General features: G+C 42.3%; 1 protein-coding gene across 3 annotated transcripts in view; it reads left to right on the top strand.

The window, feature by feature from the left end:
- The first annotated feature begins 2,346 nt into the window (after positions 1-2,346).
- Positions 2,347-27,786, top strand: part of TFDP2 (transcription factor Dp-2) — a 68,434-nt gene continuing 42,994 nt past the window's right edge. For 2 of the 3 annotated variants that reach the window (XM_075417984.1, XM_075417983.1), the window contains exons 1-3: positions 2,347-2,417; positions 14,466-14,559; positions 24,302-24,368. In XM_075417984.1, coding sequence (XP_075274099.1) covers positions 14,545-14,559; positions 24,302-24,368 — 82 coding nt within the window. In that variant the 5' untranslated portion in view covers positions 2,347-2,417; positions 14,466-14,544. The remainder of the gene's footprint in view (positions 2,418-14,465; positions 14,560-24,301; positions 24,369-27,786) is intronic. The other variant, XM_075417986.1, reaches the window with a different exon arrangement.

Here is a 27,786-nt window from a genome sequence, read left to right as displayed (position 1 = left end):
GCCTTGTTGAAAAAGGTAAGAACCTTTTCTTGCCAGTCGGTGGGCTGTGGAATAGAGCGGGGGTTGTGCTCTTACCGAAGCCAAAAAGTACAAAGTCGTGATCATCTCTTCCAGCAAACGGGTATGGCGGTACTGCAGCCTGGGTCGGGGAATGCGGTAGCGCTCTGACCCAGCAGCTGGGCAGCATTTTGGCTGAAGGTTTTATAGGCAGTGGGGGCAAGGCCAGCAGGAGAAAAGAGGGGGGGGGGCGCTGTTTTGGGTTGGTGTTTTTCTGGGTTATCACAGCAAGGGCTGTGGGCTGGCAAGAAAGCAATGAAACGAGTGAACACTGAAAAGTAACGTGCTGTGAAAGGGGAGGGTGAGGGGTCTGAAGGGTCTGACCAGCCAGAGGGAGCAGGGCGTCGTGCTGAGCCGCGGAGACCGCTCGGCGTTTCTGGAGGGAGACATGAGAGCTTCCCACAGTACTGGTTTTACTCAGAGTAGCTGCTAAACCCATGCCTTAGCATGTCTGAAAACAAAATTCCAAGATGCTTTTCAATGCAGCCCTCATTCTGGGGTAAAGTTTGGGATTTGTGTAAGCTCTGAGAGACTGTGGATTGGTTTAGACTGTTAGGGCAGCAGCATACTGACCCTCATGCAAACTGATCATTGCTTCAGCAGCTCCAAACTCAACTCTGTGTGTATATATAGAGAGAGTGTAATCTCATTCTGCAGTTTGCTGTTGAAAGCAAATGCAAACTACAGCAGTGACCTTTCTTCTGTTTCTCTCCTTTCCTTAGTGGCTAAAATGCCTGTTTTTTGTGTTCATAATCAGTTACAGTATCTGATTTCATCATTTTTTCTTGCAGAAAAGTAAATAAACCAATGAACTAAGAAGATACTTGAAGCATAAGTGTCTTTATTGAGGCTGGGTTTGGTTCAAGTATTTGTTTAGCTCGGGTAACTCACTGAACAATGCAATAAACCAGCCAACCTGGTTTGCTTCTGTTCTGCTTCCTTTGCTAAGGCAGCGCATGCCCTCTGCGCTGCTGTCAGGGCAGGCTTCGGTCTTTGTGCCTGTTAGAGGGGTCTCAGAGAATGCACAATAGTTTGCTTTATTGTTTTTTAAATGCTTTCATGAAGGTGTCTTGTGTAACACTGCAAATATTGATAAAGGTCTTGTTGCATGTGATGAAAGTATTATATAGAGGATGAAAAGACACTAAAACCACAAAGTCAGCAAATTCCTGAGCACATGCTAGATTTTCAGTTGTGAATGATCCCGCTGAAGTAAACATACAGTTCTTTCTTGCTAATGTTTTCCTTAGTCCTTGGTCTCAGAACTCTGCTTTACAGGCTGAACGCAGTTGGCTTTTGATGTTTCTCCCCTTTTTACGAGAGGGGATATGATCAAATATGTCGTTCTAGAGCATTTAATGTTGTCTGTAATGCAAGAAAAACACAAGTTTAACATGTTTGGTCTACTCTGTAGGGTCTAGAGGCTTCTAAAATACATAGCGTTCCCGCAGCCACGTAAACCTTGTCTGGGCATTAAGGTGAATTTGTGTTAGAGGAATTTCAAAATAACGGGTTACTGCGTGCCTCGGAGGCCTGCCTCCTCTGTGAGAAACCTTGCGTCGCTGCTTCCAATGCAACGGGTGCTGATCATTTTTACTTGTTTTCCTCCCAGCAGTGTTTTCCGCTCCTGTTCTCTCTACACGAGCCCTTACTGCTGCTTTGCTGGAACAGATTTGCAGAGAAGACAAAGAGATGTTGGAAGCTGCTCCTTCTACCTCCCGTACCGGCCGCCCGGCCGCCGTTCCCGGGGGCCGTTTCTGTCCCGCCATCGAGCCTTTTGTTTCACGGGCAGGCGCTGGCGCAGCTCGGGCAAAGAAGCGAAACCGGGGCCGCGGTCTGCCCGCCGCCGCCGGTTCCCCGCCCCGCGGCGGGGCTGAGCCTTGCGTCCCGGGACAGCGCCGGCCCCTCCCGGGGGCGCGGAACGGCGCCCGGCGCGGCCCCTGGCTGCAGACGCTGCGGCGCCCGCCGAGGCGTGTGCGCACACCCCGCACGGCGGACACCGGCCCGCGGGCGGGCAGCGCCGGCACCCGGGCGCCGGGCCGGGCAGGTGCTGCCGTCGGGCCCTGTCAGCGAGCTCCGAGCCCGCGGCCCCCTCGCCCCGCCCGCCCCGGCAACCCGCCCGCCGCGGCCCAGGGTCTCTGGCGGCCACGCCCTTCCGCCCCGCCCCCCCTCGCCGTCGCCCCCGCGGATTGGCGGGCGGCGTGTGTACACACACGGGATCGAGCCAATAGGGCGGGGGGGGCGCCTGACCTCACGCGGTGCGGTGGCCAATGGGCGCGCCCGGGTGGCAGGCGCCGCCAAGCTTGTGCGGGGGAGAAGGACCCGGGCAGAGCACGGCGCGGCGGCCGCGGCGCGAGGCGGTGAGCGGTGGGGGGGGAGCGCGCGGGGAGGGGGGTGGCGGCGGCCGAGCTGTGAGGCGCTGCGAGCGCTCGCGCCGCCGCGCGCCGGGTCTCGCGGGCTGGCCCCGGTGGGCTCGCGCCTGCGGGGCCTCCTCGCGGGCTGCGGGTGCGCGGCGCCGGCCCGGCCGAGAGGCGTCGTCGGCGCGCGGGGCCGGGCGGGCGGTGAGGGGCCGCCGCCGTCTCGTCGCTTCGGCGCCGCTGTCTGGGCCCGGCCCGCGCCGCCGCCCGCCCTCCCTCGCCGCCGCCGCCGGGCTTGCGGGTGAGCGGGGAGCCGGCGGGGTAGGGGAGGGCCGTGAGGGAGGGGCAGTGCTTTTCTTCCCGGCGGGCCGGGGCGCCGCTTCCCCCGCCCTGCGGCGCTGAACAGCGGCCCCCCGCCCGGCGGTTCGGTCCCAGCGCCGTGCCGCAGGGCGGGAGGCGAGCCGGTGCCTGACACCTGCGGGCGGCCGCGGGGCGGCGGCGCGCCCGGCTGGTGGTGACAGCGCCCTGCGCGCCGCCGGGTCACCCTCGCCTCCATTGTGGGCCCGGGCAGGCGCCGCGGCCGTGCGCGGGGCGAGGGGCCGGCTCTGGCGGGCTGCCGCGGGGGGTCGGAGGGTGACGGGGCGGAGAGGGGCCGGGGGTGGTCGCGGCCGTGCGAGGCGCAGCGGGGATCCCCGACGCGGTGGCGGGGGTTGTCGGGGGAGGGCTGGACGGGCAGCAGCGACAGCGAAACTTCACCGCGCGCCTCTTCCTGCGCCCTGCGAGTCACAGGCCTTCCCTGCCTCCCAGCCGTAAAGGGCTTCGCGGCTGGGGTGAGTCCGAGTGCAAATACCGTGTTTCGGGACTGAGGATGCACACAATAGGAGGAAAATACGGAATAAGCAAACTTCCTTGGAATGTGGAAGAAAACCGCATCTGAGAGCGAGCTCCCTCGTGGAGTACAGGGATGGTGCTGAGCTGTGTCTCGGAGCTCCTGCTGCCTTCCTCTGTGGAAAGGACTTTGGTCTTCGTTTTCTCTGTAAATTTTTGAATTGACAGAGAACGTTAATGGTTTAAATTGATAGGACTTAGCATACTGTGTAAAAATTTTTTAAAAAATACTACTTTGCCAGTTTTCAGAGTTTGGAAATCAGTTCAATTATTTTAATTGATTAATACTCCAGGAACACTTTTAATAGCTGATTTTTTTTTTCAACTGCTATCACTGATGTAGCTTAAATGTGCTGACAGAAAACAAAGCAAAACACTGAAGGTTGTGTGATGTTGCAATTAATTGCAACTTGATATAATCTTTGATTTAAAAAATAATTTTATGCTAGTATAAATTTATGTTATTAAAAGATAAATTAATAATTTTTTTCCATTTCATTACTTTTCCTAAATAAACCATTCCCTTCATTTATTTATGTTATATCCTGTCTTATACAAAAAGCGTATGACTCGTATACGTGGGGCGAAGACTCACGACAGGTGACCAGTGTTACGGAACAAATGCAGAATGGTGTTTCGCAGCCCGTATTTGTGCCAGTGCTATGTGTGCTGGAAGATGTCTTGTATGTAGTGAAGTACTGAAATTCAGGAACTTCTGTTCAAAGTAGTATGTAGGGTGCTAACTACAGCACTTTGAAGAAACATGAAAGAATAAAGAGAAGTTTATGTTGTAGAAAAGATTCGACAGGAGAGGTGGTCATAAGAGGGGAAAAAAAGGACAAATTCTTCTTCTTTGAAAGCTTTATTGTTGTGGAGTAAGTAGTGCCTCTAGAAGAAGAAAGAGCAATAGGTTAAATGATTTAGTTATATACTAAGGAAAAACCTTAAAATTATTAAATATTAGCAAGATTGTCTCATGGGTGAATTTAGGAGTGATCTTATTTCACTGTCAAATGATTTGGCTTCCTTTTAACCACTTCCTGTTTGTACAGAAATCGGTGTTCTAACACAACAAAAAGAAACCATTTGACTTATGCTATATTGATGTAATTAACTTTACAGGAGGCATACACCACTGACAGGAATGCTTTTTATTGCTACAGAGGGTTCTGACTGACAGCCTCTCTTTACAAAGTGATAAAGTTTACAAAGTTTTCAGTACAGCGTCTTGACAGCAGCTATCCAGTGTAAAGGGGACAGGCCAAACAATTCAGCTGGGCAAACGGCAGAGTGCTGTTTTGCAAGGGATGTCAATATTGTAGGAGAATTCTTTATCTTTGTCTGCTCTTGTATGTGTTGGACACTACTGTAGGGGTCTCTTGTGCATCTGGACATACTTCCTGGACAGTTGTGAGGATCCTCACAGTGAAGATCTTTTGGTGGGTTTGGCTCAAAGTGTTGTTATAGGTTTAGCAAAAAAATAGGAACCAGAATTCCAACTTTCCACCGCCTTCAGGAATCTATAGTGTTACTCGGTTTAAGCATGCAGACCTCTTTACTGTACCTACAGGAAAATTTAGTGCAAATCTCCAAAAGCAGTAGATGAATAGCAACCTAATATGGCTAGGGAGTGAAGCTACAGCCCGTACCGTGTAGATAGTAGTATTTAAACTTCTGCATCCTACTGTGGAGGAGAATGAGTTGTTTAGTTACACCTAGTGTAATTCAGTTCTTGGAACTGCATTTGTTCTGATGTGCTGCCTTAAAATAGTATTCTTAAGGTTGTCTTTAATAAGCGACAATTCTTAAATTGTTTGCTTTTTCTACATACTTTTTGGTGTAATGTTTAAGAATTTCTTCTCTACCTTTCTGATTATATTCACAGGACATGACTGCTAATGAATCAACAGTGAATCTTAAAATAGGAAAAATAAACTGTCTAGTCCAGTGCAAGGAAATACACTTGTGGAGTTCTGGTGTGCAAAGCCAAGAAGCCACTGGAATCAGACAGGTTCATCACACAATTTTAGGTATTCAGTGGAAAACAATGTAAATGTCTTATTGTGGTAATAGTACACATCCTACATCAAAGCTGATAGTATGAATGCCTGTTGTGGGAACTGAAAAACTAGGTATATGCTAGGAAGTATTGTGAAAAGCTGCAAGTGTGGCAGGGAGCAGCAGACTTGTAACAGCTTCCTGGTTTGATTCTTCATGTGTTTTTTGTAACTTCCATTATTGGAATGAAATGAATTCTTCCCCCACCCCATGATTTGATTTGTAGAGTAACAGCTCTTTTGCAAGAAGGTGAGGCAGTAGTAAGTGATCTTACTCCTATAGTTTCATTAAAGGAACTTTTTTGCTGCTTTGTCTGATTTCCTCTGTGCAGTGATAGTTTCCAGTAAAGGTCATTATAGACTGTTGAAGTTTACTTTTATACTTTCCAATATTAATAGCATAAAAATCAGTCTAAGCAAATCAGACTGCATGCCTGATTGGTCAGTTTGCAAGACTATATTATGATATATGCTAATAATGTGTATACTAATACATCCTAATACATGCATTAGTAGAACCTATAACAAAAGCATAGCTTTCTAGAATATCATATTTCTAATGAAATACAGAATGGTAATTACATGAAAAGGGATGGTACTTGGAAATAACTTCTCCTAGATCTAGCTATTTACTTACTACTGTTGAAGAAACTCTTTGCCTTTTGGAATACAGTTTGCAAAATCTGCAGCCTAATGAAGCCGGTTTTGAGAATATTTGTCTGTACTGAAACCTATAGAGTTTTTTACATTTTTGCAGCACGAACTTAGTGATAAAAGAATATTTTAGCCAGCTCACATTTAGTATTGGCTGCCACAATAGAGACTGAAACTAAGCTGGAAAAAGATCAACATTTGTTTTTTCTAGTATGCTTGGTTGTGAACTGCAGCAGTTTGGATGTTGGCACAATTTCATTCCTTCTGACTTGGTGATAATGTTTAAAAGAGAGGTAGAAGACAACTTGATATTGCTAACTTCCTAAATCACTTAAGCATGGATTGCAGAGGGGGCTCCTTTAGAGGTATCTTGGAAGGCACTATCCAGAATCGACATGGCACTGCGATCTTTCTGGTTTGCAGTCCTTGGGATATTCAATAGACATGAACAGCCAAGTTTTTCACAAAACTTCTAAACATGCTGTTAGTTAACATAGCTTCTAGAAATAATCCATTTTATAAAGGTGATGTTCCTTTTCTTTTGACTGGCTTTACATTATTTCAATCAGTGAGACATGCCCTGACCATCAATTTTTACACAAACAATGGTAAGAGGAAGCAGTGACAGTTGAGATTATGCTGCTCCTATTGCTAGAAAGCTGATTCTTTCCTAACAGTGCATGGAGTGCCTGTGTCCCGAGCATGAAAATTTTTGTTAACTTCTGTAGACCAAAGAAGTCCATTTGTAAATGTGATTCTGGTCTTGCAGCTTCCTTTATTTTTTTTGCTGTGGAAGTTAGGGTATGCTCCTCTGTTTGGCGAGTCAGATTTGTCCTGTTTCATCAGGCTCCTGTTGCTGTCAGGTTTGTCTCAGTTTGGGTGGGAATAGCAAATAATTCAGTTCCGTCTTACAGCCTCTTCAGTTCTGTTGTTCAACAGAGTCCGTTACTAACCTCTGTCGGGTGACTGTGTCATCTGGCAGGGTGCATGACGAGGTTGCTTTGATAGGAACTCATAATCCATTTCCCCACGGTAGATGTCAGTAGATGTCTTCTGTGTGAAGAAGCGACCATTTTGATTCACTGTTTTGTTATTGGGAATCTCAGCCCAAGATGTAAGTGGAAAAAATCAAGACAAATAAGGTCATATGTTGAGAATGAAATTGGCAGATTGCGACACGTACACGCTGTCTTTAAGGCTATGACCTTGTAGGAAAGTTGTATAGCTGCTACCAATTCAAAGAATTCATCTATTTGTGGGAATTAAAGTCTTAAAGCAAATATATCAGCGTTTGCTCATTAAGGCTTGTGAATGCCAGTGCATGAAGATATTAAAAGTCACTTGTGAACCTTAACAGTCATCCAAGTATTAAACCTTTCCCATGTGAGCAATAGTTGTAATTACCAGAATAACTGTAATTGACCTGTAATAGAAATTATGCTCGTAACATGACCAGTAATTATGAATGAGATTAGGAACTGCAAGTGAAAGTGATCTTATGTCCCCAGAGTGAAATCAAAAACCTTTGTGTGCATGGGCTCTCTGTTAGTTGTAAGGAGTTAGGTAACTTTTCATTACAAACTTGATCTTGAGACTTGAGAAACTTCAGAAACGTATTTCTCTTCTCTAAAACATGCAATCCAATTGCTGTAAGCTTCCGTTTATTTAAAATTTAACTTACAAATGCAAATACATTTTAACAATTTTTAAAAATCAATAACTTATACATACAGTTTATAAAATTTCAAGCTGTGTATTGATTCTGTACAACAGTAGACTTCTGCTGTCTGTCAAAAGCAAGTTATTCATCCTGCTTCTTGGTGTATAAAAAATTGAGAAAACTATCGTCTGAAGACAGAACATCCCACTTCTTCCTAATGGATTTTTGAAGCATGCACACACTCCAGTGAACTCTACAAAAGCATGGAGTAGACTTCATACAAACAAACCGTATCCAACCTATTGTCACATTTCAACCCATAAGTAAATTTTCAGGAGATCATAAATGCTTTTTTTTTTTTTTTTTCCCCAGAAACAGAGTCATGATGTGGTTCCGCAAGCCAGACTGAACTGATCAAAGAACTTGCTAAATCTGAAGGGTTAGTCGTGTCCTGTGCACAGGCCTGGATGGTCATCTGAGCTATCAGTGGATCGCAGCATATGAAAAACTTTCTTCCCCCTTTCAGCCCCATTGTTGCTGTTCTGACAGTGTTAGAATTTAGTTGGCTCCCTGAGCGGGTCAGGGAGAAATGGGAATTACTGAGAGCATGTAGCATGGGGAAGGGATGGAAAGTGGAAGAAGTAGGGAAGAGTGGAAGATCACTTTTAGCAATGATAGCGGGGGTAGAATCTTACATCAGTCCAACTTGTTTCATAAAATTGTACCCTTTAGGATATTTTCTGTGTTGTAGTCAGTATTTGAGAGCTTGTGCATCACTAGAAATATCCCTTTTTTCCTTTGTGCTGAATTATAACTAAAGAAGTATGAACATTTTTGTAACGTGTACCCTTCAGTGAATACAGTCATCATCTTCAGTCTGTGCAAGAGTAGAGTTAATAATGGATTTAAGCTAAAAAAAAGCTTATAGCAAATTATAAGGAAAATGTAGAAAAATAGTTACTAGAAAAAGTGCTTCTCCATCATCAAGTTCTTTATCCCTATATAACTTGATGATCTTTAATTAAATGCAAATGTAAAATTATCTTCAGTTCATTGGATGTTAAGATTCTTCCAGCTGCGGGGTATAGACAAAAGTGTATCTGAACAGTATGGTTAAACTTTTCCATGTATTTGTCAATCTACTGATAACTATGGATATTTTAAAATCTCAAAATTGAATCTCGTTACAAGACCAAATTAATATCTAGAGCATTCTCTGATGTATCAGACAATATATGAGGTGGTGGTAGCAAGAAGCTTGTTTGAAGTCTGAGTAGTCAAAAAGATGCTCTTTTCAGCTGAACCTAATTGAAAGAGGAGCTAATGTATTATTGGCGATGCACGAAGAGTGTCTTGGCAAGGTATATTATAGTCATGCATATAGATCACTAAATTTTTGTCAAATGCCAATCCATTTCTAAAATGAAATTTCTTAAAGCAAAAATAGGTTTGTGCAAATACAGTGTGCTCTCTGAAAATTGTACCTGCCTGTTTCCACTGAAGCAGTAGACTCCCAAATGTTCTGCCCTGTAAAGTAGTTGGCTATGGAAGAAAACCTGGGTTAGAAACCTAGTTAGAGAACAAAAGGTGAGCTTATAGAGTAGATTGTCTGCTTAAAAGAACTGCAGGTAAATTTCTGTTAATTCCAAATGTATCTGTGAGTATCTGTGCTGATAAAAGTAAGTTGTCTATAAAACTCAGAAAGAAATCTTGGGTCATCTTACTTAAAGTGCTGCTTGAATGTTATCCACTGTTCTGATGTCAAGCCCTACATACTTTATCTTGAATGACAGTAAGCTGGTTTGGGGAATTAGAAGAGCCTTCAAAGGTTCAACTACTTGGGAATTATTCCACATATTTAATGTAACGTACTCCTTATTTGAGCAATAAGGGACATGCTTCACCTCATTGATTTCGAAATAACCCATGAGTGCTGCTCCTATTCTTAGACATACAGTTTACCACTCGTACTTGCATGACATTGGGCATGTCTAAGTGCATGCCTCAGAAACCGAGTCACTTGAGGGAAGGAATATCTAGTTCCAGGTTGATGGGATTTGGGTCTCAGCACTGTCAGGAGAGGACAAGCAGCAGAACTTGAGCCTCAGCCGTGCAGTTAACTGCGTGGAGACTGTGGGCACTTTCATCTAGGGGAGCGTTTGATTACAGCTTTGGATTTTACTCCTGTGTTGTGTGTTCTTGTCACCTGTACACCCACTCAGACCTGTTTTCATCCCTGGGATTCCAGATGTTCAGTCGCCTCCATCAACAGTGCTTTTTGCTAGTCGTGTTACAATATGTACAGTAGTGAGAGTAAATATAGCAAGTAGTGGGAGTAATGGGGATGTAGATTGTGGGATCAAGTCCGAGAGTGTTGAAAGGGATCTGATTCATTTGCTGCCTCAATATATGCTGCATGAGGTTCTTAAAGGGACACTTCCCCTGACATGCTTTTAGCAAACCACACTATATGTCGGTTGTTCCTTCTATAGCTTAAGCACTACAGTTCATACTGATTGAACTTGTCTGTTTTTTCAGGTTCTTTGGATTGTGTAAACTTGAGTCGTAATTACTGCTGTTGTCAGGAGGTGTCAGTTAGTTTGTTCTGGTGATACACTTGCATTTTACTCAGTCACAGCAACTTAGGAGAACCTGGTGGGTTGTAGGTACTCACTTGGTTTTGTTCCTTCTGATTTCTTGTGTGTCAGCTGGTTCTGCCAAATTACAAGATGAGATCTTCGTTTTCAAATTAGGTTCAGCTAGTTATATCTTCCATTTACATCTTGGTTTAAAGCAGCCACGCTTGTTTTGGTTTTGTGTCATGTAGCAGTGAAAACTTATGTACGTTGGATTCATAGGTTGCCGTTTTTGAAGTCATGTTAAAACAACCAAACAATGAACCTTTTCAACTCACTATTCAAGTTATTTTATTTTGTTAAAAACTCCTGATATCATTTAGCAGTCAAGTCACTTAGATTTCCATTGTTCAGTTGTCTGTTACGTACTAGGGCTTTTTTGAAGGCATACAGTTGCTCACAGTAAAAGCTGGAAAAAGAAGTTGTGGTACCTGCAGGACCTTGATCATGCATATCATGGTGGGCATTCTTTTCAAATGTTTCCTAGGAGCTACTTTCTAATATTATTTTCAAAATAAAAAATACTGTGTAATAACTGAAGATGGTGACTTATTTCCCACTCTGTGTGTGCAACTTGTTGAATGCACCCTTTTGTTGGCTTTCTGAAGTTCTGCATTAAATGACAGCCTGGGTGTTATGTAGACCTGGGTATTCATGTCTTTTGCAATTTGTAGGCCAAGTTTATTTCTTGTATACATAAATAAAGAAAAAAATCTGGGATTAAGTCATCTGAAGAGAATTCGGGGAAAAAAAGTTGACAAATCAATGGAATCTTCTTATGGAGATGCAAAATCTGTAATTTAAATTTCAGAACTTTGATAACAAAATTGTATTTCTGTTTCTTGGGATACCAAGAAATTAATCTGACTAATACATACAGATATTTTCACTAAAATGTGTCCTTTTTAATCTCAATTGCTTCCCAAAGGAGTTGGATATTGAAAGGTTTTTTAGGAACAAGATGGGGAAAGACTTCCTGGGAGCAGGTGGATTTCTGATAAGTACTTCGTAATATTGAAATTTTACTGGTCTGAAAACTGAGACACAATGAAGCAACATATGTGTAACAGGTGGTCTAATCCATGTACATGCTGTGCATAAATTAGTGATTTAAAGCTGAGTTTGTACCGATTAATAAGGAATCTTTTTATTGCTGTCTTCTGCTTGTAGTACCATAGCTTGAAAGTTATTACTATGGAGAGGGGTGTGAAGAATATAAACTAATTTCTAGTGGAAAGGCTGACATTATACAGGTTTCTTTTTCTTGAAACTGATGACATTTTCTTTCCTCTTAGCTGACCCGGTTGTTTGAAATAATTTTCGCTTTGCAATACTCTTGATCAAATAAATGAAAAAACCATGCCTTGGTGATGATAAAAAGCATTCTAGTATACTAAAATACCTCTACATTTTTTTCTGTGTTCCATGAAGACTTTTCATCATAACAACTTAGCTAACTGTCCAATAGTTGTTGTAGTTTGTGGATATTTGATACTGATGTAATACTTTCATAAATGACAGTTTCTGTTGTGAAGTGGAAGTGGCCTCTGGGACAGGGGAGAATCTTTGTGTGCTGCTGGTCTATGTGAAGGTGTGATATGTGAAGTACTGATAAGAATTTGAGAAAGCTAAAGAAAACCAAGATAGGTTTGGTAAAGCTTAATTTTCAGGGGCAGAAAATAGACTGTTGTGGTGTGGGGCTTTATTCTTTTCTACTATTAGGTTTTAGCCAGCAAGTGTATCTTAAAGGGATAATTTAAAAATAAGACTTTGGACCACAGAAAATAAACCTATGAAGGAATATAATATTTATCTGCAGATAACTGTTTTCTGTTTTGCATTGTTCCTTGTAATGGGATTCAGCTTCAATATCACTGCAATTTCAGAATAGATCTGGCTTTTAACTTGTAATGAGAATAGGTACAGATAAACACTCTTGTACTGTTTTGTTGTAACTAGAGCTTGATTGTCTGGGCTTTTGTAAATATAATGCCCAAACTGGCTTTTTAATGTCATTGGCATGAGTGATTAGGCAACATATGTTCTAGAAGAAACTACAACTCAAAGTTTCCAAAGTCAGGCTGTTCAGTTGGCTTGCTGTACTGTACGATACTTGACCAAAAGGCAAAATTATGGGAGTGAATTATAAACCAAGGCTTAGATTATGAAGGGACAACCTTAGTTCAAATAAAGCAATGTTTGTGTCTCACGTGCTTTGGGCTCTAAACCTGCCTTTATGCAGTAGAAACCAGCTAAAGAACAAAAAGGTTGAGTTTTATGTTTCTCTATCTGTGTGGTGCAAGCTGTCAAACACCAATTGGGAATGAAGAGAATCTCCATTTTGAGGCCATCTGTGTACGTTCTTTTGTCTGAACCTGACAAGAGGTCATGGCAGATGGTGGGGTCACAAAGTCTGGCTTCTCGAGCTTGACAAAATGTGTTCATAAAGCTGGAAGAATAGCAACTGTTCATACTGGCTGAAGAGCATTGTGGCAAAGGACTGTAATGGTTTATGCATAATACCTTCTGGATCACTAAGCTTAGTAGCAAATAACTTGTCAAAGATGAAACTAGCTTGCTTTTCTGTAAACGGGTTAAAACTGCTTAGCGTATGTGTTCTTAACTATGTTTTATTTTAGTAAATTACTTGTAAAGCTTCTTAAAGCAAAAGAGGGAGGTCAAACTGCATTATGAATTTTGGACAGAGCTCGAGGTGGTGTATTTGGAGAGTTTGTGTAGAAGGAAGAAGGAGGTGGAAAAATAAAAGGCACATAGATCATAATTTTCAGACACATGCAAGGTTTCAGTATTTGCTATTTGCGAATTCAGTATTTGCTATTTGCCATGACCACTATGGCTTTATGGCTTTTCTGTGGCTCTTCTTCATGTTTTCAGCATTGCTACACAGGTCCAGTAGCCCCTTTCCCCAGGCTGTGAATAGATAGCTCTCTGTAGTGTCCTCTCTGAAGGCAGAGAAAAATGCTTCATTTTTTCTTGGATGTTTTGTTATGAAACTAAAACTTAGAAGTTTTCATGGGAGTATGTCTTAGTATACACAGTTGTGTGGTGTTCACGTGCTGGACTAACTGCTTAATTATGGCTGCAATCGAGGCACTAAGGAACATAAATGCAACCCATTCAACAGGAAACTGGGAACACCATTAAGTTGAATAAAATGTTTTTCCATTATCTCTAATAACAGTTTAATTGATAAGATGTCTGAATAAACCAAGACATCTGTAGAAGCATCCTAGAATTCAAAATTCTTCTGGATTGTCCAAAACCACTAATGCAGTGATGGTGGAGTTCCCCATTAGCTACACACACTACTGAAACAATTTTTGGCACTTTTGTAGAAGGGAGGTGAAGGCACTGGCCGTTCTCAAACTTAGCGTAGGTTAAAATACGGAGGAAATAGCATGAATTTCACCTTGCTTTTGTAGCTGGTGAGTTCTGCTGTAAATGGTTGTGACTCATATTTGGTAACTAGTTTAGGCATCTTCCACAAGATTTTGCTGAACTCATTCCACACTTGAAAATATGAACAGTTCTCCTTCTTTTATGCATCCAAGTGCAATTCAGATGTCTTTTGTAGTCCATTTTTTAACAGCGAGTAGTACTTAGAAAATACTTTTGAAGTACTGAAACGCCTTGTCAGGTTAATTCTATCTTTAAAATGGTTTGTGCTGCCAGCATTAATTTGTAACTTGTTTTGTATAAGACTTCTGGAAGCTTTGATTTAAAAAAGAAGTCACTTCAGGTATTTTTCAGTATACCAAAATGTTTGTCTTTTCCTGGAATTCTAATATTATAATTCTAATTACATAGAGTTAATAAAAAAAGCAATCTGCATTAGTTGCAAATGATTGTATGGTTTTAATTAAAAGGCTTTAGTAATGGTATGACATGCTTTGCTAGCACATTAATATAATTAGGCCTCTATGTAAGTTGGGCATTTATATATAAGATTACATCTCTGCCTGTTCCAAGCAAGGTACGTTTCTAGTATCCATGCAGAACCTGACTATTTTGGTGACTGATTTTAGAAAAAAGTTTAAAAAAAAAAAAAAATCTGTCCTCTGGAGATGCAGGGTTTCAGCTAAAGAGGTAACTGAAAATATATTTTTAACTAAGTATTTTATTAACTTTCTTACAGGATGTTAATTTTAAAGATTCTGTGAAGATGAAAAGGGATCTCTTATGGTTTTACGGAATATAAAGCAATATCATCTGACATGACGGCAAAAAATGTAAGTATAATTCTACAGCATGTATTGCTTTTTATGTTGGCATGCTGCCAGTCATTTCTGGCTTTTAGAATTTGAAGGTCTTTGTGTTCGATTTTTTTGTATTTGTCCATACAAGAAATGAAACACAAACACCTTCAAATGTAAAAATCTTGTCCGATTTTGTATACCACAAATGTGTACCCCACTACCTTCTGTTGTATTTCATAAATTTAAACTGGTTAGAAGCTCTTTAAGGATGTGGAGTGTACTCAGCTGTAGGTCAGACTGATAACTGGGGCAATGCATTATGCTGTTGCTTTATTGATCTTTATGGGTCTCTTCCAACTTGAGATATTCTGTGATTCCTCTAACATTGCTCCAAACTTATGACAGCGCTTCTCATTTTGTTGAAGCATCTCACCTTTGCAGCAGAGTAGAACCCTTCTACTAAGTCCAAGTCTCAAAACTCAAGAAAGAACAGAAAGATGGCATATTTCTTTACTAATGTTGGTACACTCTTGCTTTGTAGAAGACTGAGGGCCTTCCTGCTTCTTCATCCGCCTGTAATGTGATGTCTAGAGACTCTATATTTGACTCCCCTCTCCTGAGTTCTGAAGAAGCTTATGAAATGTCTTAACATCCTGACCTTAATTTTCTGCCTAATTAGCTGTGCTTCCTGAGGTACATGATTTGTATAGAGAACAGTTCTTATTAAGCTTAGTGGTCAGTGAGTTGAGTGTGACTTTGGGCCCTGGGCAGTTTACCTGTTGACTGCCTTTGATAGGGCATCGTGCAGTCTAATTAAATCTGAACAGGTTTAGGAACGTGCAAGTAACCCTAGGATGGCTGTCTGTTCAGTAACTGCAAAAGCTTTTGTGCATATTTTTTTAGGTTGATGCCAGGGGCATAGTTTGGTTAAATTAATTCTCAAGTCTTGAAAATGTCTTTTCTGTTGGCTTTGTTAATAGTTTCATTTGGTGTGTAGTTCCAGGTGAGGCTTTCGGATGTCTAATGTTTGACTGTTTGATTCAAGCTGACCAAGCCAGAAAATAAATTTATGTGTGTATGTAAATCCCTTTGACTTACTTATTTCATAGGCCATATTCAACTCTAATATAAATAGGTAATTCTACTGATGTATGTGGAACAGCTGCGCAAATCCAAACCATTTTGTGGTTTTGACCTTTTGTTCAGTGCAGTCAGAGGATAAATACCAATGCCAATAAAATCCATGGAGAGTTGGGTGATAGAGTCATAGAGTGACATAGGTTGGAAGGGATCTCAAGAGGCCATCTACTTTGGTGCTTTGCGTAAAGCTCTTTGACCTTTGAATTCAGAACCCAGTTGCTTGGTGCTTTGTTCAGGGACGCTCAGGGCTTTGGGTTTTGAAAACCTCTGAGGACAGCCATATGACATTCAGTCTGGGCAACCTGCTCTTGTGCTGAATATAGAAATATGGTTTTGTTGTTGTTTACTTTAACACAAGGCTATGTTATTTTATAGAATAGATATTTTATTGGTATATATGTTTTGAAATTTTGCATATCAAACTGTGCACACCTAGTTATTTAGCTAGTGTTTATGGGTTCATTTTTTAAAAAAAACAGTTACTCTGGTGCAGATGAAAGTAGAATTCAGTTTTCAGGTCTGTTAAGTATACCCGTTCAAAGGATTTGCAAAATAACAGTCTAAAAACAAGGGTGGTCCTATGCTTTCTGTCCTTACTTGTAGCACTTCTTCAGGATTTCCCAACCTTAGTTACTCTGAACTGCACATTTACACCAATGGAGTCAGCCCTGGCGTTTTCTGTTGCTGTTTGAAAGCCCAAGAATGCTTCTGAATTTGCAGAGTTCCAAGGTTTAGCATATGTCTATGGGTTTCTGCAGCCTGAAGCTGGTTTCAGATGTAAGGTCAGTGTTCGTCTGTTGCACTGTCTGAGATGATCTGCAGAGTGAATGGAGGGAGAGAACTTCTCTGCAGAAGTATTTCCATCTTTTTTTTTCTTTTTGTTGAAGCATCAAGAAAAGGGAACTTTAAAGTACTGGAATTTGGACATCATCTGGGAAGCCTGTAAAAGGCACGTATCTTTCATCAAACATGTACACATCAGGAAGCTGCCGCCTCTGTGTTCTGAAATCACTACCCCTCAACGGGAACATAGTAGTTTAGGGAGGTTTGTGCTCCTAGTGCATCACAAGAACAAACTGCAGTGAGCTTAGACTAAAATGTCTTTGCATCTCACATGCATACGCTGTGTTGAGCAACCTTGTCTCCAAGGAAGCTTGTACTTCAAGCACATGGCAAAATGTTTCCATAGATTGAATGTGTACGTAAGATGAATAATGTTCCCCATCACTGTTTTTCCTTGCTAACTTTTTGAGTACATGATGGGAGAATTATCAAGACTGAGCTCACTGCTCACTTTCTCTGAATGCAGGACACTTTCTACTATCTGCTTGTGGAATGTTGCTTATGAGCAATTTGACCTTCCTTAGAAGACAAATCCAACCAAAACAGCTATGAATAATAAAATGTTGCATAAAAGTTATGGGTTCTCTAGGAGATGAGGTGTTTATGTGCTTACCATACATACATTGTTCCCAGATGTAATCTAAATCACATGTCATAACAAGTTATTTCATTCTTTGCTTGTAACATAAAAAACATTTTTCTTGCCTGTTTTGTACTTCCATTCCCATCTGTCCTTCAGGTAAGGAGGCACCAAAAGAGTACTGAGAAAGAGGGAAAAAATGAGCACGTACTCATGGTAAATTTATTTTTAAGACAAAATAAATAATATGACTCAAGCAGATTATTTGAATAGGACTGTTAGTTTTGATTGTCTGGTCTGAATTTGTATACATGTGTTTGTAAAGTTATTTGTCAGTGCTTCTCAGAGGGTGGTTGTCTTGTCATAGATGAGGTCAGTTAAATGGCTATAGTAGTTCTCCTTTCACGTGTCACTAGGGAAGAAAATGAGTTAGTTTAACTGCTGAAGTCAGTCAAGAGGGGCTTAAACAAGCCTTAACACCTGTCTTACACAGGAAAATCTTCAAAAACAACATAAAGGACATTAGCTGTTCTGCACTGATGCAGTTTATGACGAGAGAGCCCTTTTTCGGTCCTGAGTTGTTTCTGTAAGTGATACTACTACAGTAAGTCTGCAAATGAGTCTGTTAGAGCTTACATGTGTAAAAGAAAATTGCCAGTTAATGGATTCCCTGCCCATTTACAACTTCTACATGCTATAATCTAGATTAATTCTAGGACAGAGAGAACAAAAACTTCTCAGGTTAATGGGAAAGTTAATTTCTGTAAGCAAAGGGAAGGGCCTGTTGCGATAGGACAAGGGGTAACGGTTTTAAACTAAAAGAGGGTAGATTTAGACTAGATATAAGGAAGAAATTTTTTACAATGAGGGTGGTGAAACACTGGAACAGGTTGCCCAGAGAGGTAGTAGATGCCCCATCCCTGGAAACATTCAATTTTTTTTCTTTCCACTTTCCCCATTTGGAAACTTCTTAGTCACGTACTAGGAAGGGGGGAGAAAATTGGTGAAAGTATTTAATAGGATACAAAGGCCTGCCAAGTGCTTGCTTCATCTTACTTCACGGCTGGAGTCATCTTGGTGCAGATGGACAGAAGCAGGAATCCAGCTCCTGCCATACCCAGTAATCCGGACTCTCTGGGGTAGTGTTATAAAGCAGAAATATCATGCAAGCCATACAAGAAGTAATAAATGATACCCATGTAAGCTTTGGATTGTTTGCTGGTTTCACACAGAATCACACAGAATAGTAGGGTTTGGAAGGGACCTCTGTGGGTCATCTAGTCCAACCCTCCTGCCGAAGCAGGGTCACCTACAGCAAGCTGCACAGGACCTTGTCCAGGCGGGTCTTGAATATCTCCAGAGAAGGAGACTCCACAACCTCCCTGGGCAGCCTGTTCCAGTGCTCCGTCACCCTCAGAGGGAAGAAGTTCTTCCTCATGTTCAGACGGAACTTCCTGTGCCTCAGTTTGTGCCCATTGCCCCTTGTCCTGTCACTGGGCACCACTGAAAAGAGCTTGGCCCCATCCTCCTGACACCCACCCTTAAGATATTTGTAAGCATTTATAAGGTCCCCTCGCAGCCTTGTCTTCTTCAGGCTGAACAAGCCCAGTTCCCTCAACCTCTCCTCGTAGGGGAGATGCTCCAGTCCCCTCACCATCCTCGTAGCCCTCCGCTGGACTCTCTCCAGTAGCTCTTCATCTTTCTTGAACTGGGGAGCCCAGAACTGGACACAGTACTCTAGATGAGGCCTCACTAGGGCAGTGTAGAGGGGAAGGAGAACCTCCCTCGTCCTGCTGGCCACACTCTTCTTGATGCACCCCAGGATCCCATTGGCTTTCTTGGCAGCCAGGGCACACTGCTGGCTCATGGTTAACCTGTCGTCCACCAGGACGCCCAGGTCCCTCTCCGCAGAGCTGCTCTCCAGCAGGTCCACCCCAAGCCTGTACTGGTGCATGAGGTTGTTCCTCCTCAGGTGCAGGACCCTGCATTTGGCTTTGTTGAACCTCATCAGGTTCCTCTCTGCCCAGCTTTCCAGCCTATCCAGGTCACGCTGAATGGCAGCACAGCCTTCTGGTGTATCTACCACACCTCCCAGTTTGGTGTCATCAGCAAACTTGCTGAGGGTACATTCTAACTCTTCATCCAGGTCGTTGATGAAGAAGTTAAACAAGACTGGGCCCAGTACTGACCCCTGGGGGACACCACTTGTTGCCAGCCTCCAACTAGACTCAGCGCCGCTGATGACAACCCTCTGAGTTCTGCCATTCAGCCAGTTCTCTATCCACTTCACCGACCACTCATCCAGGCCACACTTCCTCAGCTTCCCTAGGAGGATATCATGGGAGACTGTGTCAAAAGCCTTGCTGAAGTCAAGGTAGACAACATCCACGGCTCTCCCTTCGTCTACCCAGCCAGTCATGTCATCGTAGAAAGCTATCAGATTGGTCAGGCATGATTTCCCCTTGGTGAATCCATGCTGACTACTCCTGATGACCTTCTTTTCCTCCACTTGCTTCATGATGGCCTCCAGGATAAGCTGCTCCATCACGTTTCCCAGGATGGAGGTGAGGCTGACCGGCCTGTAGTTCCCTGGGTCCTCCTTCTTGCCCTTTTTGAAGATTGGAGTGACATTGGCCTTTCTCCTGTCCTCGGGCACCTCTCCTGTCCTCCAGGACCTCTCAAAGATGATGGAGAGTGGCTCAGCAATGACATCCGCCAGCTCCCTCAGCGCTCGTGGGTGCATTCCATCGGGGCCCATGGATTTGTGGACATCCAGATCACTTAAGCGATCCTTCACACAGTCCTCCTCGACCAAGGGAAAGTCGTCCTCTTTGTAGGCTTCTTCTCTTACCTCCGGGGCCTGGGATTCCTGAGGGCCAGTCTTAGCACTGAAGACTGAAGCAAAGAAGGCATTCAGTAGCTCTGCCTTCTCCGCATCCTCCGTCACCAGGACACCCACCTCATTCAGCAGCGGCCCCACGTTGTCCCTAGCCTTCCTTTTGCTGCTGATGTAGTTGAAGAAGCCCTTCTTGTTTTTGACATCCCTTGCCAGCTTCAATTCCAGGTGAGCCTTGGCCTTCCTCGTCGCATCCCTGCATGCTCTCACCACGTTCCTGTACTCTTCCAAGTGGCCTGCCCCTCTTTCCACATTCCATGGACCTTTCTCTTCTGCCTGATCTCTGCTAGAAGCTCCTTGTTCAGCCATGCAGGTCTCCTGCCTCCTTTGCTAGATTTTTTTCTCAGGGGGATGCATTGCTCCTGTGCATGGAAGAAGTGTTGTTTAAAGAGCGACCAGCACTCATGGACCCCCCTGCCTTCGAAAGCCCTGGCCCACGGGATTCCTCCCAGTAGCTCCTCGAAGAGGGCAAAGTCAGCCCTCCTGAGGTCCAGAGTTTTGATCCTGCTTATCGCCCTGCTTCCTCCACGCAGGATCCTGAACTCAACCATTTCATGGTCACTGCAGCCGAGTCTACCTCCAACCTTCACATCCTCCACCAGTCCCTCCTTGTTTGTTAACAGAAGGTCCAGCAGCGCACCTTTCCTTGTTGGTTCCTCCACCACTTGCATCAGAAAGTTATCATCGACGCTCTGTAGGAACCTCCTGGATTGCGCCTGCCTAGCTGTATGGTCTTCCCAGCTGATGTCAGGGTGGTTGAAGTCCCCCATGAGAACCAGGGCCTGTGATTGTGAGGCTACTTGCAGCTGCCTGTAGAAGGCCTCATCAACCTCCTCCTCCTGGTCAGGTGGCCTGTAGTACACACCCACTGTAATGTCACCCTTATGAGCCTGTCCCTTAATTCTAACCCACAAGCTTTCAACTTGTTCCTCATTTGCCCCCAGGCCAAGCTCAACACATTCCAGTTGCTCCCTCACATATAGAGCAACTCCCCCACCTCTCCTTGTTGGTCTGTCCTTCCTAAAGAGTCTGTAGCTATCTATGACAGCATGCCAGTCATGCGAGTTGTCCCACCACGTTTCTGTGATGGTGACCAAGTCATAGCCGTCCTGCTGTATAATGGCTTCCAGCTCCTCCTGTTTATTGCCCATGCTACGTGCATTGGTGTAAACACACTTGAGCTGGGCTGTCAGTCTCACCCCTGGCCTTGGCACTCCAAGCCTAGGCTCATCCCTAGTGAGCCGGGCAATATCCCCTTCCCCCTTCGAACCTAGTTTAAAGCCCTCTCAATGAGCCCCGCCAGCTCGTGGCCAAGAATTCTTTTTCCCCTTTGAGATCGCTGAGTTCCACCTGTCGCCAGCAGGCCCGGTGCTGTGTACACCTCCCCATGATCAAAGAAGCCAAAATTTGACTGATGGCACCAGTCCCTGAGCCACCTGTTAACCAGGTGAGTTTTCCTGCCCCTTTCAGTGCTGTTCCCTGCCACTGATGGGATGGAGGAAAACACCACCTGCGCCCCTGATCCCTCTACCAATCGCCCCAGTGCCCTGAAGTCCCTTTTGATGACCTTGGGACTTCTTTCTGCGATCTCGTCCCCGCCAACCTGCATTACCAAGAGGGGGTAATGCTTAAGACTGGTTAAATGACAAGATTCCCAAAAGCAGTGGGTGCCACAGTGTACAGATAAGAACATGGCCTGGGACCTCTCTGACATTGAAATGGAATACAGTAAAGTTCTTGTTCTGCTGCTGTATTGTAATATCACATCACACTTTGCTTCTTCTGATGGCTTAGTTATGATAATTCTTCTGTAAGAGAAATTAATTCCTTTGGATCTTATTTAAGTACTGATGAAATTCAAGTTTGTTTTCAAGCTCTTCTAAACTTAGACACAAAGATTATAAAATTGAGAGAAGTGCTCCTGTTCAATGGATACTCTTTGTAAATGTGTTACTAGGACCATCATTAGGAAAATATATATTTCTATGCAAACTAAAATTCCGCTGTAATTTTCTATCATTTGGATCACTGAAGTACAAGATATGCAAAAAAAGAACTCAAGTACTTTGTTACATTTCCTTAAATATTGAATCAGTTAAATATTCTAAATCTTTCAGATAATAAAATGTAAATGTTTGAATTCTCTTAATGGCTGGAGAGTAATCTGGGGCTGACAGTGCGTATGTATATCATCTTCAGGGTTTAACTGAAGCACCAATATGAATCAACAGGGAAATGTACAGTTACAAATCTAGAGCTGAAGGTTCAGTTGTGAACAATTTGCAGTGCTGTCATTGAAGATGTTCATGGGAATCGTAATTCTTGTCCTTTCGCTTGGAACGAGTTAAGGCCCTTATATCTAACACTTGATATTTATCCCTGTGGCTCCTCTATTCCTTCTCTGAAGTAAAATTCACTCCTATTTGTGGTGTTGTTTCTTGCAGAGGCAGGGGTCCTAGGGAGAAGCTGACACTGTTATTTGTTGTGCAAAGGCAGCAGTAGTGTGATCCAAGAGTGCTGGCTCTTCATCTTGGCTTTGCAGTCGCTATGGCCTTTCAGTGCTATATGCTATGCAATTTACTAACCTTTCCAGCCTCTATTTTAAAGATCTCCTCGAGACTACATTTTCAGTGTAAGGAATCATAGTGACCTCTTACCACATGGGCTTTCCTTGCCACCCAAGCACACAGGGGGAAGAATACTAGAATGCTTCTGTTTTCTGTATGGAGCTGCTACCAAAATGTGGTAGGAGACGTTCTGCGTTTGTTTTCATGTCTTCCCCAGCCCTACGGCATTGCCTCAGCACCGCTGCCACCTGCGGGGGAAAAAGGGAAGACGGAGAGGGAAAAATGAGACACTTGCTCTGTTTCAGGAGCAATTTCTGGTGATACCATAGTCTGCAACAACCAAAGCACTTTGCTGCCCGTTGGAAATAGTATGTGACAGGAAAGAGCAAGTCTGATACAGACATCATTTGAGATAAACTGATGAACTACACTGAGCATCTATAAGGACTTGTTTACAGAAGCACGTAACTGAGCTCATTTAGGCAGTGTTTTATGATCAGGGTAGTGCAGCAACAGTTAATGTTCATATGCTGCTCCTGATGGTGAAAAAATCTTAAGAGAAGTAGTTCCAAAAGAGTCTGTCACAATGCTGTGTGCAGATTTTCCCCTTCAAAAATTACTTTCTGAAAACAAGTTCTCTAGCGGAACCGAGTGATTGAATGCTTGTAATAGGTATTTTTTGTTCTTGTGTAGTTTATTTTAGTGTTATGGTATTACCATTTAATTTACCTGCAGTCAAATGATTCCCTAATTTGATATGATTAAAATTCTACAAGCAGCCCTAGAATATGTTCCATTATTACTACATACATAAAGCAAATATTTGATCCTTGATTGTATGGTTGGTTTTTCTTAACTTGGATAGCTGAACCCTTTGTCCTAATTATTTACAGAAGTACTTAAATTTTACCGTATTTTTAAAAGAGATTTTGTAGTATTTAGTTTAATTGCCTACTGCTCCAACAGAGCTCAATCCCTCAGTGCTTATCACAGCTTCCATCTTGGAAGGTAAACAAAATGCTCTGCTGAACAGAGGTTACTAAGGTGGTGCAAGCATAATGCTCTGAAACTGCAGAATGCCTTATCATTGTTTGCTGTTCCTGGGCCCATCCCTTGTTACCTGGGATCTGAGGGACTTTCCATCTCTTGCCTCCTTCATCCAGAACCAGTGATCTTGCGTTTTTCTATACAAACTTCATCTCTCTGTGCTTTGTGTACATGCCAAAATCTGAGATGCACCATTCTGTATGTGGTTAAAGTTCTTGATGTCTTTGGTAGTTTACCCTCAGGGTAAATCAGTTTATCTCTGAAGACTAGGGAATGTATTTAAAATGCATCAGTACTCACATCTCAGACCTGTAGACCGTGTAGCTTAGCACTGAGGGTTCTGGACTTGAGGCAGATTTCTGCTGTATTATTGGTGGCACCTGCTCTGGTTGACTTGAGAGGGGACAGTGACTTACACCATCATAGCCAGAACGTGCTGCTTGGGTCACGGGTAGTACAGTATCAGAATATTCAGGGTTTTTTGGGGGGTAAGAACTTAGTTAAAATTAGAATTTGTCTTCATACCTACACAGTAAATGTGTTGGATCCTTTGCTTTGAATCTCGTGCTCTTGTTAGGCTCTACTATCCGTAGGATTATGATACTTCAGAAATGCAGAACAGATTCATAATACTATTAGTTGCATACTAGAAAACATAGAAAGGTTTATCGTATTTTAAGACTTCAAAAATGTTTTGTTCAGGTTGGTGTGACTTCCACAAATGGAGACTTGAAAGGATTTATAGATCAGAACCAGAGTCCAACAAAAGGTAAGAGAATTCTATTTGTATATGTAGTAAAGAAGCATACATTAAGACATTTCTCTCTTATGTTTACAAATCAGTATTATTGCTGATTTTACTGCATATGGCTGGCTCAGTTTTGGGAGACTCAGAATTTAAACGTTCAAAATGTATTTCACACATCCATACTAGTAGATGTTTTGTTACTGACATGCAAGTGTTTCTGATCTTCAGGTTTTCAGAGGGGAAAAGAGAGTGTAGTAAAAATAATTAGAGTAGAAAATAAGCCCTTTTCTTCTTTCCTTGGTGGTGAATAACGTGCTGGATTTTCCTGATTTCCACCCCACCCTTAAAGTTCCCAAACTCTGTTGTAGTCCAAATGGGAGAGAAGGTTAACTGTGACACCATGGTCAGTGATATCTGTGGTACTCTTAAAAGCGTTCTGGACAATTCACAATAATAATTTTAGAAAACTTGAGGATTTACAATTCAGGAAATGCTTTGATCAGCCTTTCTAAGTAAATAACTGGTTTGCTGTTATCCACTGCAATAAACGAATGCATGTACTAGCTGGAAGAATGATTTTTGGCTCATCACAACAGTTTAGGTGCAGCAGACTTCAGAGTCTGAAAAAATGAGAGAGTCTAAACAGAAAATGGCTAGAGCTACAGTATCTTTCTGGTTTTCTAACTAGGCGGAACATTACAGACTGGTTTGGGGCCTTTGAGAATTAATTTATTGCACACTGGTGAGATAATCGGACTTTTGTGTTTCATTAGTTTATAATTCTTCTGTCATGATACTAGGGAAAAAAACTAAGTGCAACATTTTCAAATAATTTCTGAGAGACAAGCAATTGATTTGTTCAGAGAATAACTGAATTAAGTAACTTTATAAAGTATAGGACTTGACTGTTAGCAATAATATCTCAGTCATCCTGATCCCAGTCTTTATTAGATTTTGCTTCTGGGATGACAGATGTATTATTGACCTCCATTCTTCTATATTTTTTAAAATCTGATGCTCTAATGTTTTGGGATTTTTTTTTTAACCTTGAGGTATAATTAAAAATCACTGACCTCTATGTTGAGATATAACATCTTGTTCATGCTGACTTATTCTTCTTGGAGAATCAAGTACTCCATAAAAGCTGGAAAAACTTGCATGCCAGTATTGAAGCTGTCTTTTACTTTCATCACTGTTGAACTCTGGAAATTAAGAAGAGGGGAAGAAACTCTGAACAGGCATTCAATTCGACTATCTCATAACAGGTCTTTGTGAAGTTCTTAATGAATACAGTTTTTATTGTTTTATCCATTATCTAGGCTAACTCATTTGCTATAGTAAAAATAAAGCCAATTTATTGCTACATATCTGAGCCTGTTCATAATGTGCCTTCACAGTGTCCTTAGACTGAAGCATGATTTATGATATGTTCAAGAGCAAAAGAGAGAGGCCATTTGCTCAAATAAGGATCTTCTTGAAAGCATCAGATGCTAGAAATTTATCTTTACAAAAGTTGCATTTTTCTTTAAAAAAATATAATTATTTGCAGTGTTTACTTGTTATTTTGCCTCTAGCACAAACATACTAACTTAGTACCAATATCGCATTAAAGGAACACTATTCAGGTTCCAGTGCTGAGCCATGAGCACATAGAAAATTCCTTGCAAATTTTGTCTTTTTTTTAATGAACTCCAATCTTTTATTATACTATGAAATCTATTGTGTAATTCTGGTTTTACTGAGTTTAATTTTGAAAAACGCTGGACTGTTCGAGATAAACCCACTGCTCTGTCACTCTGCTTAATAACAGTAGGCTGCAGCCTGGATCTTTGAGGATGCTGTTTCAAGTTGCAGGAGAATGTCTTGAAACACCAAATCACCTGTTGCTCTTTCTGTACTCATACAGCTGCAGTCTTAACTTTCAAAATTTCTTTTCTCCCCGAGTTCTTCCCCTGAACTATCTGAAGCAGTTACTCTCTTGCTGCTGTTCTAGTATGTGTTTCATCAAGCTTCATTTATCTTTCCCACCATGATCTGTAGTGTCTGTGCACTATTACCTCTGGATAGTTTCCAGCTTTATTTTGCTACAGGGGAAGTTAATGCTCACAGACTGCCTAGGTATTGCAATCTAATCTGTAAGTCTTAAAAGTACTGCTGTGTCACTTCTGCTGATTTTTAAAACTGAATTACTGTTCCTAAATAGATTGACAGGTTCGTTGGTTGATTTGGGGGTTCAGTTTTCTTACTGCTTGCTTGTTTTCTCCGCTTGTTAGTGAATACTGTAGTCTTCTTGATGTAGCGTTTTTTTGATTCAGGCTTTTTAGAATATTTTCAGTATTTTTTTTATTCCTTGTATAGATGATGTCTGGGAAAAAGAAGCATTTGTAGTACCCAATATAGCTAAATGCAATACAGATTTACTAAGGAATTTGATGTTTTTAATGGGATGACTGTACAATCAACCCACATCCAAATCTGTAATCCTCATAAAAAGACTTACTGCCTAATTCTGAAGGGAACTAGATTTTTCTTGCTAGGTGTGCCTAGAAGAAATATCACAGTGCTCAGCAGAGCATTAACTCACAATGTTGTTCGCTTTGTTTAGTGAACAATTGCCATTCAACAGACAATTTACCTTCCTGCATTTGTTGCCTTTAACTCATAGGCAACAGGCTCTTTTGGCTGAAGGATCTCCATTTGGAGCTTGTTTCCTCTGCTTGAAATGAATACTCATTGGATCTGAGAGGGAGCGCCACATGCGGGTGGCTTTTGACTAATGGCCAGGGTACTCGCCTAGTGCCAGGGACTGCTTGTTGCAAGGACGGTCACTGGGTAAAATATTTTAATTAGTCTACACAGCACAGTCTGGATATCTCCTTTGTGAAAGTTGTTTTCACTCAGTCTTGACGTAGTAGGTTCTTACTGTTACAGTCAGAATTGTTCAGCTGTGGCAAGCTGGGCTGACTATGCTTGATTTCCTTATCTGAAAGTACCTGGCAGACTAGTAATTAAAATTATTCCTGTAGGAGACCTGCATTTTAATTCTCCCAGACAGAAAAAATTGGCCCGGTTTCTCATTCTTTAGTGAATGAATACTCTTGGGTTACTGAATGCAAAAGGGACGCTTCCTCTCATGTTTTGAAGAACAGAGATGGTTATTGCTGTTCTTAGCCTGGGGGGTAGACTGGTACCTATGTGTTAGGCATTCTTCTAGTGCTTTATCGTGGATTGTGCCTGTTGGGAGACACTCCTGGTATTCCCCATGCTAACAAGACTGACACATGGCAGAACTTTGGTGCCTAATGCAGTCAATTGACGACAACTATGGTACTGCATTGCTTAGGCAAAATACTAGTTTAAGTGGCGAGATGTCTTTGTTGGCCCATTCTGTTAAAATTATTAGGTACAGTAGTTACAGTTAGCCCTCAGACAGTTCTGA

The sequence above is a fragment of the Opisthocomus hoazin genome, chromosome 4 (genome assembly GCF_030867145.1).
Source record: "Opisthocomus hoazin isolate bOpiHoa1 chromosome 4, bOpiHoa1.hap1, whole genome shotgun sequence".
NCBI classification, from domain to species: Eukaryota; Metazoa; Chordata; class Aves; order Opisthocomiformes; family Opisthocomidae; genus Opisthocomus; species Opisthocomus hoazin.
Note: the sequence above shows the minus strand (reverse complement) of the source record. Positions and strands in the feature narration are given on the sequence as shown.